Genomic DNA, 14,183 nt, shown 5'->3' on the forward strand with positions numbered 1-14,183 from the left:
CCTTTCAAGGTAATACGACGGCCATGAAATTTTCTGACTTTTCATTTTTGCGTTGTCTTGAAAAATGTGACGAAATCCGCTTCTCAATAGCTTAGTGCAAATAAGAGCTACAGTAGCACAACGAAGTTGGGGGTATCCGAGACACCCCCCCTCCCCCACTTTACCATTTTTGTACGAGCGTTTTTACTTCGTTTTATATTTAATATTTGAATTTTCTCTGCGGTGGGTTGGCACCCTGCCCAGGATTGGTTCCTGCCTTGTGCCCTGTGTTGGCTGGGATTGGCTCCAGCAGACCCCCGTGATCCTGTGTTCGGATTCAGCGGGTTGGATAATGGGTGGATGGATGGATTTGAATTTTCCTATTTAAATTTGTATTTTCTTTGGTTTAGACTTTCTTAGTCCTGCCTGGGCGGCACGGTGGCGCAGTGGGTAGCGCTGCTGCCTTGCAGTTAGGAGACCCGGGTTTGCTTTCTGCGTGGAGTTTGCATGTTCTCCCCGTGTCTGCGTGGGCTTCCTCCCACAGTCCAAAGACATGCAGGTTAGGTGCATTGGCGATTCTAAATTGACCCTAGTGTGTGCTTGGTGTGTGTGTGTGCCCTGCAGTGGGCTGGCGCCCTGCCCTGAGATTTGTTCATGCCTTGCACCCTGTGTTGGCTGGGATTGGCTCCAGCAGACCCCTGTGACCCTGTAGTTAGGATTCAGCGGGTTGGATAATGGATGGATGGACATCGCATTCTTTAACCCTAATCCATGAATGAGGGGGTCTCCAAGACCCCCAGTCGCAGATTTTCAAATTCTTTCCCTTTCAAGGTAATACGACGGCCATGAAATTTTCTGACTTTTCATTTTTGTGTTGTCTTGAAAAATGTGACGAAATCCGCTTCTCAATAGCTTAGTGCAAATAAGTGCTACAGTAGCACAAAGTAGTTGGGGGTATCCGAGACCCCCCCATTTTACCATTTTTGTTCGAGTGTTTTTACTTCGTTTCATATTTAATACTTGAATTTTCTATTTAAATTTGTTTTTTCTTTGGTTTAGATTTTCTTAGTCCTGCCTGGGCGGCACGGTGGCGCAGTGGGTAGCGCTGCTGCCTCGCAGTTAGGAGACCCGCGTTTGCTTTCTGCGGGTAGTTTGCATGTTCTTCCCGTGTCTGCGTGGGTTTCCTCCCACAGTCCAAAGACATGCAGGTTAGATGCATTGATGATCCTAAATTGCCCCTAGTGTGTGCTTGGTGTGTGTGTGCCGTGCGGTGGGCTGGCGCCCTGCCTGGGGATTTGTTCATGCCTTGCGCCCTGTGTTGGCTTGGATTGGCTCCAGCAGACCCCTGTGACCCTGTAGTTAGGATAGAGCGGGTTGGATAATGGATGGATGGAAATAACAAGCGGGCAGCACGATGGTGCAGTGGTAGCGCTGCTGCCTCGCAGTTAGGAGACCCGGGTTCGCTTCCCGGGTCCTCCCTGCTTGGAATTTGCATGTTCTCTCCGTGTCTGCGTGGGTTTCCCCCGGTTTCCCCCTACAGTCCAAAGACATGCAGGTTAGGTGCATTGGTGGTCCTAAATTGTCCCGTGTGTGTGCCCTGCCTGGGGTTTGTTTCCTGCCTTGAGCCCTGTGTTGGCTGGGATTGGCTCCAGCAGACCCCACTGACCCTGTAAGTTAGGATATAGCGGGTTGGATAATGGATGGATGGATGGATCCACCTCCACTTTGGCCTCCCTCACTGTGGTGCAGTGAGAGTAATATGGAAAAAGATGATCTGCTGTGGCAACCCTTAACGGGAGCAGCTGAAAGAAGAAGAAGATGCAGTGAAAGTAACAACACTAAAGCAGTTCTGGTATTTGCAATACTATGGCTATTCCCTGGACCATTATATTGCTGCAGATTAATTACAATCAGATGCATTACACTAATAAACAATATGCAGTTAGTTTCAGTGTACTTATAAAGCCGCGTAGGGAATGTGAGTCTAAGAAAGAAAGGGTAACCACACAGGAACAGTAGCACTGCTTTGACGCTGGGTGCCACCAGTCTGCAAAACCGAGCGGAGAAATTGCGTACGCCAGGGAATGAGGTACCGTGGAAATGTGCGTGGCTTTACGCCAAGTTTAGGTTTTATACATCGCGATTTGAGCGTGGAAACGTTTATACATGAGGCCCCAGCTCAGTAGCCATGATGTGTGCGCATACGCGTTCTGAGCGTGAGATATCAACGAGCCCATACAGCACTCACACGGGCCAAATTTAATCACCAATGAATTCTTATGGGGGTAAACAACATCAGACGAGGTGCCAGTGGATGGCAGGACACACTCTGTATCCAAAAAGACTTGACGTCCAAACAGGTTCTGGTAATGCTAATCAATTCAGTCAAATAAAACCCGAGTTTACTTCCAGGGCTTGCCTTCAACGTTTGACTTTTCAGGTACCTCGTGTTCTCATTGTAGCAGAATGAATAAACAGCTTGAACCTCAATACTGTGTGCTCCTGTTTTTGATTAACTCCATTATAAAATATAAAGCAAGAAACACTGACCACACGCAGTGACAAAACTGTCATGTCATGGCAGCTCAGCTCTACTCAATAGGCAGAAATAGGAAGACTGAGACCCTTACCCTGTGGCCCTTTTCACCAGGCAAACCAGCAAGACCATCAAACCCTCGGTCACCCTGTGGAGAAAAAAAAGAAAACAAAAAACAAACATCATTAGGGATGGCATAAGACTGGCACACTATCCATATCAAAGGGGGCTTGGGGGGGGTCAAAGTTAAAGGGGGTGTTGTAATCTGATTGTTTCAACACGTTGTTATGGTTACAAACATCAATCCTCTAAAGTGTTTTCGAATTGGCTTATTCATGGAAAGGTGGGGGCGGGGGGGGGGGGCAGTGGGAAACAAACGCTGGGAGGGACGCACACCACACATTCACACCCAACCACATTAAAGCTGCCAATTAAATGAAAACACATCTCTCTGGGAAACAGGAGGAAAAAAAGTGAAGAAATCTGAGGGAAAACAACAAAAACACAAGGAGACCTCCACACGTGGGAGACATCGGTAATAAACACCACACCACCGACAGGTAGACATGACCTGCAAAACTGACAATGTGTAAAGATGAAGTTAAAGAAATAAGACGCGGTGGGCAGCATGGCCAACTTAAATCAATAAAAGCAAACAAAAAAGGAAGAGATTATTATAGGATGGAAGACAATGGAACATCTGCAACACAAAATTGGATTGGAGGAACTGCAGAGCAGAAGCAAAATGGAAAACGACTGAAGGACACAACTGATGAAAGAAGAAAAAGGCACAAGATAGATAGATAGATAGATAGATAGATAGATAGATAGATAGATAGATAGATAGATAGATAGATAGATAGATAGATAGATAGATAGATAGATAGATAGATAGATAGATAGATAGATAGAGTGAAAGGCACTATATGATAGATAGATAGATAGATAGATAGATAGATAGATAGATAGATAGATAGATAGATAGATAGATAGATAGATAGAGTGAAAGGCACTATATGATAGATAGATAGATAGATAGATAGATAGATAGATAGATAGATAGATAGATAGATAGATAGATAGATAGATAGATAGATAGATAGATAGAGTGAAAGGCACTATATGATAGATAGATAGATAGATAGATAGATAGATAGATAGATAGATAGATAGATAGATAGATAGATAGATAGATAGATAGAGTGAAAGGCACTATATGATAGATAGATAGATAGATAGATAGATAGATAGATAGATAGATAGATAGATAGATAGATAGATAGAGTTAAAGGCACTATATAATAGATAGATAGATAGATAGATAGATAGATAGATAGATAGATAGATAGATAGATAGATAGATAGATAGATAGATAGATAGAGTGAAAGGCACTATATGATAGATAGATAGATAGATAGATAGATAGATAGATAGATAGATAGATAGATAGATAGATAGATAGATAGATAGATAGATAGAGTGAAAGGCACTATATAATAGATAGATAGATAGATAGATAGATAGATAGATAGATAGATAGATAGATAGATAGATAGATAGAGTGAAAGGCACTATATGATAGATAGATAGATAGATAGATAGATAGATAGATAGATAGATAGATAGATAGATAGATAGATAGATAGATAGATAGATAGATAGAGTGAAAGGCACTATATGATAGATAGATAGATAGATAGATAGATAGATAGATAGATAGATAGATAGATAGATAGATAGATAGATAGATAGATAGATAGATAGAGTGAAAGGCACTATATAATAGATAGATAGATAGATAGATAGATAGATAGATAGATAGATAGATAGATAGATAGATAGAGTGAAAGGCACTATATGATAGATAGATAGATAGATAGATAGATAGATAGATAGATAGATAGATAGATAGATAGATAGATAGATAGATAGAGTGAAAGGCACTATATAATAGATAGATAGATAGATAGATAGATAGATAGATAGATAGATAGATAGATAGATAGATAGATAGATAGATAGAGTGAAAGGCACTATATGATAGATAGATAGATAGATAGATAGATAGATAGATAGATAGATAGATAGATAGATAGATAGATAGATAGATAGATAGATAGAGTGAAAGGCACTATATGATAGATAGATAGATAGATAGATAGATAGATAGATAGATAGATAGATAGATAGATAGATAGATAGATAGATAGATAGATAGAGAGAAAGGCACTATATAATAGATAGATAGATAGATAGATAGATAGATAGATAGATAGATAGATAGATAGATAGATAGATAGATAGAGTGAAAGGCACTATATGATAGATAGATAGATAGATAGATAGATAGATAGATAGATAGATAGATAGATAGATAGATAGAGTGAAAGGCACTATATAATAGATAGATAGATAGATAGATAGATAGATAGATAGATAGATAGAGTGAAAGGCACTATATGATAGATAGATAGATAGATAGATAGATAGATAGATAGATAGATAGATAGATAGATAGATAGATAGAGTGAAAGGCACTATATGATAGATAGATAGATAGATAGATAGATAGATAGATAGATAGATAGATAGATAGAGTGAAAGGCACTATATAATAGATAGATAGATAGATAGATAGATAGATAGATAGATAGATAGATAGATAGATAGATAGATAGATAGATAGATAGATAGATAGAGTGAAAGGCACTATATGATAGATAGATAGATAGATAGATAGATAGATAGATAGATAGATAGATAGATAGATAGATAGATAGATAGATAGATAGATAGAGTTAAAGGCACTATATAATAGATAGATAGATAGATAGATAGATAGATAGATAGATAGATAGATAGATAGATAGATAGATAGATAGATAGATAGATAGATAGAGTGAAAGGCACTATATAATAGATAGATAGATAGATAGATAGATAGATAGATAGATAGATAGATAGATAGATAGATAGATAGATAGATAGATAGAGTGAAAGGCACTATATGATAGATAGATAGATAGATAGATAGATAGATAGATAGATAGATAGATAGATAGATAGATAGATAGATAGATAGATAGATAGATAGTGTCACACACATGTGCACAGGGCTGGCCGATGGACAGATGGAAGATTATGTCATCCAATCCTGAAAATCCTTCCAGCGCAGCGTTGAAAATGGCAGCCTGTGTACATCGAGCTCCCACTTTGGTGAAAGTCTTGCTTTGGCTTTCTTCGTCTGTTATGCCGCGTATGCTTCGTTATTTTCTCTTATGTGATGTCTTATCGCCGTTTCACTAAGAGAGGGATATCGCCTCTTTATATCTATTTAGGTTCAGGTTACTTAAGACATCATAATTGTAACACGGATGTATTTCCAGGGAGTCAGTGCCCCCTATAGGGTCAAAGAGAACAAACAGCAGGAAACACTCTGGCTGGGGTGCCACACACTTACACACAGACACTGGTGACCCCTCACAATGGGCTGCCGTATTCCATTACTAGGATAAAGCTAGTTGGAGTCTACCTCAGAAGCGTCACAGCAGAGAGAAGTTCCAGACAGGGTGCCAGTCCACGGTAGGACATACTCAAACATACATTAACTGACAATTAATCACATATTCAATCATTTTTTTGAACCTGTTTTTTCATTTTATGGTCAAAATTCACTCTTGAGAGTCTCGGCAGCATCACACACAAAAATAGGAAAAAAACCAAAACAGGGTGCCAGTCAATCACAGGGCACACTAAGCGAAGGAGTCACCGATCAACTTAACGAGAACATCTTCGGCATGTAAGAGTAAACCCCACATGGGCAACAGACATGCAGACTCCCCAGGTAGGAATTCAAATCCAAAAATGTGTGCCAACCAGGTGATGTAGCACATTCCCAGCAGAATAATTAGTAAGAAAAAGAAACAAGTGCAATTACCTTTGTTCCAGTTTGACCAGGCATTCCTCGGGCACCATCAGAACCAGCGCGTCCCTGTTGGAGGAGATGTGATAACACGGCTCATAAGTCATGCAAAGGCAGACGTTTTATAAATTGAAACAAGTATAGCATATGACTTGAAGGATCCTGATGAAGGAGTATATCCAAGCAGGAGTTCAAAAATATCATTAATAATAATACTTTTTATTTATTTGTAGGCGCCTTTCTAAACACTAAAGGGCACCAAACAATAGATTAAACACACATTATAAAAGAAACTAAAATATAAAAGTTAAAATCAGACAGAGCAATTGTAATCAAAAAGAAAAAGCAGTCTTAAACAAATGAGTTTTAAGTTTAGATTTGAAAAGTGAAAATGATCCAATATTTCTAAGCTCAGATGGTAGTGAGTTCCAGAGCTGGTGGTAAGACGGACGAAGGGGACAGTCAAGTGGATGGAGGAAGAGGATCTAAGGGTAAGGGAGGAGATCAGACAGATATGGAGGGGCGAGGGTGTGGAGAGCCTTAAAAGTTAACGGGAAGAATTTTGAATTGAATGCGGAACTGAAGTGGAAGCCAATGAAGCTGCTGCAAGACAGGAGTGAGATGATGAATAGGGGGTCCTAATAATGATCTGGGCGGGCAGCTGAATTCTGGACCAGCTAAAGCTTATAAAGAGATTTGTGAGAAAGACCAAAGAAAAGGGAATTGAAATAATCGAGACGAGAAGTGACAAGGCTATGAACGAGGAACAATGGAGGGGCGAATACGATTAATGTTATGCAGGTGGAAATCAGCAGACCAGGAGATGTTATTGATGTGGGACTGAAAAGATAAAGTACTGTCAAGGATGACACTTGTGGGGAAGGGGAGACAGAGGAATTATCAATAAAAAAGGAAAAATGATCAGTTTTGCATAATGTCGATTTTGTACCAATGGTGAGAGTTGCAGTCAGGGTGACACTGCAGTTGTGACCCGCTGGGCTGGCTAATTTGAGCAGTTGTTCAAAGCTGATTCTCAGGCTAGGACATTGGATATCTCTGGGTCCGCAGTCCTTGAGGCTGATCCTCCAGTTAGCTATGAACCCCCCCCAGTCTCACTGAGATGGCACAGGTGGTGAACCAGCTGAGGGGGGAAAAGACTGCAGGGATCTGTGGTATCCAGGATGAACTTCTCCAGGCTGGTGGTAAGGCTGTCCTCCTGGCATTGCAAGCAATCTTTGCTTCCATTTAGGAGATGGGCATCATCCCAACTGACTGGAAAACGGGACTTGTCGTCCCTATCTGGAAAGGAAAGGGGGATCACCTGGATTGCAGCAACTACAGGGGAATAACACTGCTCTCTGTGCCGGGTAAGGTCCTCAATAGGATCCGTGATCACTTGCTCACCAACCAGCGATTGGAACAGTCTGGTTTTACGCCTAAGAAGTCTACCATCAACCGCATCCTGGCACTGAGGGTTCTCATGGAGCACAAACACGAATACCGGCAGAGTTTCTTTGCAGCCTTTGTCGATTTTCGTAAAGCATTCGACTCAGTTGATGGAGCTGCCCTGTGGGACATCCTGAGGTTTCACGGGATCCCATCGAGATTGCTGGATATCATGGCCGGCCTGTGCACTGGTACTGGGAGTGCTGTGCAGAGTGGAGACAGAACCTCTGTGTTCTTCCCAGTTGATTCTGGGGTCCATCAGGGGTGTGTTCTGCTCCTACTCTGTTCAATGATCACATGGACAGGGTGTTGGTCAAGGTCGTGAGGTCCAGCGGCTGTGGGGCATCTGTTGGTGAAGAAAGATTCACGGATCTTGACTTTGCTGATGATGCTGTGATCTTCGCGGAGTCAATGGAGGTTCTCATCGGGACGCTCAAGAGACTGAGTGAGGGGTGTGAGGGTCTGGGCTTGCGAGTGTCCTGATAAAAACCAACATCCAGGCCTTTAATGACCTCTTGGGCATGGCCATCAGCAGTGTGTCTGTCTGCAGAGAGAGGGTCGACCTTGTTGAGAGGTTTACTGACCTCAGCAGTGACATTCATGTCTGTGTTGACTCTTCCTATGAAATCATTAGACAGACTGGGAGAGCATGGGGGGTTATGGAAAGGGGTGTGTGGTGCTCACGATATCTCTGGAAAAGGACGAAGGTCCAAGTCTTTAGAGTCCTAGTGCTTCCTGTCTTGCTATATGGTTGTGAGACATGGACGCTATCCAGTGACCTAAGACGAAGACTGGACTCCTTCATGTGTGTCTCTTTGGAGGATCCTTGGTTTGACTTTGTGTTGCTCATGGAGTCCCGATTGAAGCACATGACCTGCATTGTGAGGGTCCTGATAAAAACCAAAGAGCCAGACCTTTAATGGCCTCTTGGGCACAGCAATGTGTGTGTCTGCGGAGAGATTGTCGACCTCGTCATCGAGAGGTTTACTGACCTCAGCAGTGACATTCACGTCTCTGGTGACTCTTCCTATGAAGTCAGTAGATGGATTGGGAGAGCATGGGGGGTCAAGAGGTCATAAAGGGGTGTGTGGTGCTCCCAATATCTTCAAAAGGATGAAAGGTCCAAGTCTTTATAGTCCTGGTGCTCCCTGTTTCTGAGATATGGACGCTATCCAGTGACCTGAGATGAAGACTGGACTCCTTCATATGTGTCTCTTCGGAGAATCCTTGGGTAACGTTGGTTTGACTTTGTGTTGCTCATGGAGTCCCGAATGAGGCACACGACCTGCATTGTGAGGGAGTGTCAGATACGGCACTACAGCCATGTGGTGCGTTTCCCCTGAGGGTGATCCAGCTCGTAAGATCCTCATTGTTGGGGACCCGAGTGGCTGGACCAGGCCAAGGAGTCGCCCACATAACACCTGGTTATGGCAGATAGAAGGTCATTTCCAAAAGGTGGGACTGGACCGCATGTCTGCCTGGGGAGTTGCCAACCAGGATCCCGTGTTGTTTCGTCATGTAGTGGGTGCGGCAACACGCAGTTACCAGTGCGTGCTCCCCAACTTGACTTGACTTGAGGAGAACCTCAGTTTTGTGACTTTGTTATTATATTTAAGAAAATATGAAGAAAACCAGGATTTGATTTCTGCTATGCAGTCAATAAGCGAGGAGGGTGGAAAGGAAGCAGTAGGTTCACTAGTGAGGTAGAGCTGGGGGTCATCAGCATAACAGTGGAAGCTAATGTTAGATTTACGAAAGGGGAAGGAGGTCAATAATGAAGAGCAGGGGCCCCAGGACAGAGCCCACCTGAAGTAACAGCGGTGGGTTGGGACGTGAGTGTGGCCTGAGAGGTAGGATCTGAACCAATCTAGTGGAGTATGGGTAATGCCAATCGAAGATCATCTGTTGAGAAGAGTGGTGTGACAAATGGTGGCAAAGGCAGCACTCAGATCAAGAAGGATGAGAATTGTGATTCGACCAGAATCAGCGGCCATAAGGAGGATGTTAGTAATCTACAGAGATACAATAAACTTTCATAAAGGAAACAGCTCACTGCCAAAGGCACTTTAAGGTCACCTTCTTCTAGCATTGGTGTATTTTTTACCAGTTTTAGTTTGGCAAAATAAACAAAACAAAAAGAAAAGAGATCGTAACAAGAAAAAGTCAAGCAAGGTGTGGTGTTGAGTGAGCAGGATAGGATCAACGCATTGAAGAGCAGCTCAATAAAGAAAATCAAAAGGGCAGGATTTGGAGATGAAGTCCAAAATGGAGAAGAATAAGGAGGGAAGAAGTAAAGGAGACACTGAAAAGGTAACAGGACCGGAATGAAATACCAGCAAAAGTGTGAAAAGATGGAGCAGATGTGTTGTGGGATCTCGTGCAGAAGATCCATGAACAGGAGAGAAGAGCAGAGGAGTGGAGGAACCCATTTAGAAGGAGAAGGGCGACCATTCAGAATTGTGGGTACTACAGAGGGATAAAGCTGATGTCACACATAATAAAAATTTGGGAAAGGATTAACTAGAGAGAAGGATATAGGGTCGAGACCACCATAAGGGGAGAAACAGCTTTATGCCATAGAGAGGAACAGCTGATGCAAGTCTTTGCATTGAGTCAGCGGACTGAGACGCATGAAGAAACACAGAAAGGTCTGCATGTGGTGGTCACTGACTTGGAGAAGGCTTATGATGGAGCGCCACGTCAAGAGGTCTGGTATGGCGGTGCATGAGAGAGAAGGAGGACCTAAGAAGTATGTGGGGATTGTCCATGGTATGTATGGGGGAGTGAGGGTCTGGGCTAAAAGCAGTGACGGGGTAACAGACAAGATCTTAGTTAGAGGACGGTCTGCACCAGGGTTTGTATTGAAGTCCTTAAATCTTTGATCTGGTTTTGCATGTCTTGACTCAGGGGATAAAAGACCATCCCACTGGTGCAGCCTTTGGACTGAGGACATTGTGTTGTGTAACACCAGACAGGAGGAGGAAGTGGAGAGGAAGATGGAAGATAGATGTTAAAAGCACTAGATAGATAGATAGATAGATAGATAGATAGATAGATAGATAGATAGATAGATAGATAGATAGATAGATAGATAGATAGATAGATAGATAGATAGATGTGAAAGGCACTATATAATAGATAGATAAGAAAGGCACTAGATAGATAGATAGATAGATAGATAGATAGATAGATAGATAGATAGATAGATAGATAGATAGATAGATAGATATGAAAGGCACTATATAATAGATAGATAAGAAAGGCACTATATGATAGATAGATAGATAGATAGATAGATAGATAGATAGATAGATAGATAGATAGATAGATAGATAGATAGATAGATGTGAAAGGCACTATATAATAGATAGATAAGAAAGGCACTAGATAGATAGATAGATAGATAGATAGATAGATAGATAGATAGATAGATAGATAGATAGATGTGAAAGGCACTATATAATAGATAGATAAGAAAGGCACTAGATAGATAGATAGATAGATAGATAGATAGATAGATAGATAGATAGATAGATAGATAGATAGATAGATGTGAAAGGCACTATATAATAGATAGATAGATGTGAAAGGCACTATATAATAGATAGATAGATTGATGGATGTGAAAGGCACTATATAATAGATAGATAGATAGATAGATAGATAGATAGATAGATAGATAGATAGATAGATAGATAGATAGATAGATAGATAGATAGATAGATAGATAGATAGATAGATAGATAGTGCCTTTCACATCTATCTATCTAACAGAAAGAGGGTTGAAGATAAATTGAAAGAAGACGGAATACTTGAGGATTAAAGATGATTAGGATTCATAAGTTAGCCTGCAGGGGGAAATACTGAAAAGAGTGGAGACATTTAAATATCTAGGATCAGTAATAGCCCAAGATGGAACATTAGATGCAGAGATAACCCACAGAGTACAATGTGGATGGAAAAAACTGGGAGTATTGTGTGATCAAAGAATTATGGTGAGGTTTTTAAGACAGTGGTAAGACTAGCAATGATGTATGGAGCTTTGACATGGACAGCATGGGGAACCAAGAAGATAGATGGGGCAAAAATGAGAACGTTGAGATGGATATGTGGAGTACCAAAAAGGTCAGAATAAGACATCAGACAATCAAAGAAACGGCAAAATTGGGAGAGACAGCTAAAAAAGTACCAGAAAGTAAGTTGAAGTGGTGGGAACATGTGATGAGGAGAGACAATGAATGACAGGAAAAAGAAGATGATAAGAATGGAAGTGCAGGGGAAGAGAAAGCAAGGGACGCCAAAGTGGAGGTGGACAGATAAAACAAAAGATGACCAGAAGGAAAACAGCTTGACCGGTGATGGAGAAAGTTCATCAACAACGCGGACGAAGAACTAACAAGAAAAGCATTCGCAAACTTACCCTGCGCCCGGATTTTCCTGAAGGACCTGGAGGGCCTTGGGGACCACGGGGACCCTGGAATTTAAAAAGGAAACACGTTTGAATCAAATCTAACCACAAACAGAGAACAAAGCTAAAAACATAAAATAAATGGTGGGTGTGACTATAAACAAATTAATACAATTGTCATGTTTTCAAATAAAAGAGTTCTGTTTCTGTTATGTTTTTAAAATAAAACTCATTGGCTAAGTGAAAGGATAGATAGATAGATAGATAGATAGATAGATAGATAGATAGATAGATAGATAGATAGATAGATAGATAGATAGATAGATAGATAGATAGATAGATAGATAGATAGATAGATAGATAGATAGATAGATAGATAGATAGATAGATAGATAGATAGATAGATAGATAGATAGATAGATAGATAGATAGATAGATAGATAGATTTGGTTGACTTCTCACGACACTGATCAATATAAAAGGACTTTCATGTTAAAGTGGTCTAACATATTAAACACACAATAACTGATTACATCCCCTCATTACTCAGTAGATACACCTTTGGCAGCCATGATAGCACTGGGTCTGTTGTGTGCACAGGTCTCTCTCTATATGAGCTCTGCCATTTTTCTTCTCCTTTGTCAAACTTCTCCGGCTCTGTCAGGTATAATGGGGACTCCAATTGCAGAGCCGCACAGTTAAGTCTACACCTGCAGTTCTACACCAGCACTTTCAAGGTGTAAATGACATCAATGCGTCTCTGTAACCTTCCTTTACCCTAATCTATAACCATTTATACTGAATGCTAACCACAGTAACTCCTAATGTTAACCTCCACCATGAAACAGCTGGCGTAGACCTGCAGTGATGTATGGTGCTGCGGCTCTTGTGGCTCTTTAGTTGGAAATTACAGACAAAGACTCGGACTCTGCCATTCCAGGACATTAGCATTGCTGTTCTGAAGCTGTTTTTGTGTAGTTTTGACTCAGTACTTGGGCTTGCTGTCTTCTCCCAAGGTGTAGATTCTTGCAGATTCTATCAGGTTTTCCTCCAGGATTTTCCTGCATTAATTTTCCCTTCAAGACGGTCCAGGGCCTTCCTTCCATTCACTGTAGCTTGTAACTCCTTCAGAGTTCTCAGAGGTCTGTTCGTGGCCTTCCTCACTTGTTATCTGCTTGCTATATCACACTTACATTTCTTCATGATTGTTTTAACTGGAATTTCAGTGACTTGGATATTTTTTCATCTCCAATCCCGACTTGTGCTTTGCGTGGAGTTGCTTGGTGTCTTCACTGTGTAGGTTAGGCCACCATACTAACTCAACACAGGTTGGACCTTCAGATACAATACAAAGTGCTCCATTGAGCTAATGATAGGATTTTTAAAACCAACTGGCTATACCAGTGATGTGTCGTATTAAAGGGGTGAATAATCGGGTCATTATTTATTTGGTGTTTTATATTTGTTATTCATTTACAACACTTTACAGGGGTCTGTTTTTACTTTGACATTAAACAGACTTCATCTATTGATCAGAGTAAAAAAAAAAGCCAAATTGAACCCACTGTGAGTCAAAGTTGTTTATCAATAAAACTTTTATGGGGTGAATACTTTTTACACACACACACACACACACAAATGGGGCCTGGCTTTTAAAATTCAAATTTTACAAAAATACCAAAAAACTCTCCGCAAGGGAGAAGAACTTTGAAAACCTTTGACACGGAGACAGGCCCAACACAAAATCTTAATAAATAAAGATATGTATTTGTAAAAATCAAAATGAGAACAAAAAATAGCAAAAAAAGGATTTGCCTAGAAAGGAGCAATACAAAATCGAAAAACCAAAAAAAGCAGAAGTAAAATGTCAATTATTTATATGAAAATGTGC

At 41.0% G+C, this 14,183-nt stretch overlaps 1 protein-coding gene across 3 annotated transcripts in view; it reads right to left on the reverse strand.

The window, feature by feature from the left end:
• LOC114643693 (collagen alpha-1(V) chain-like) overlaps positions 1-14,183 on the reverse strand; it is a 519,467-nt gene that overhangs the window by 209,059 nt on the left and 296,225 nt on the right. For all 3 annotated transcript variants that reach the window (XM_051931584.1, XM_051931585.1, XM_051931583.1), the window contains 3 exons: positions 12,305-12,358; positions 6,454-6,507; positions 2,610-2,663 (listed from right to left, as the gene is read on the reverse strand). In XM_051931584.1, the coding sequence (XP_051787544.1) occupies positions 2,610-2,663; positions 6,454-6,507; positions 12,305-12,358 (162 nt within the window). The remainder of the gene's footprint in view (positions 1-2,609; positions 2,664-6,453; positions 6,508-12,304; positions 12,359-14,183) is intronic.

The sequence above is a fragment of the Erpetoichthys calabaricus genome, chromosome 9 (genome assembly GCF_900747795.2).
Source record: "Erpetoichthys calabaricus chromosome 9, fErpCal1.3, whole genome shotgun sequence".
Lineage (NCBI taxonomy): Eukaryota > Metazoa > Chordata > Cladistia > Polypteriformes > Polypteridae > Erpetoichthys > Erpetoichthys calabaricus.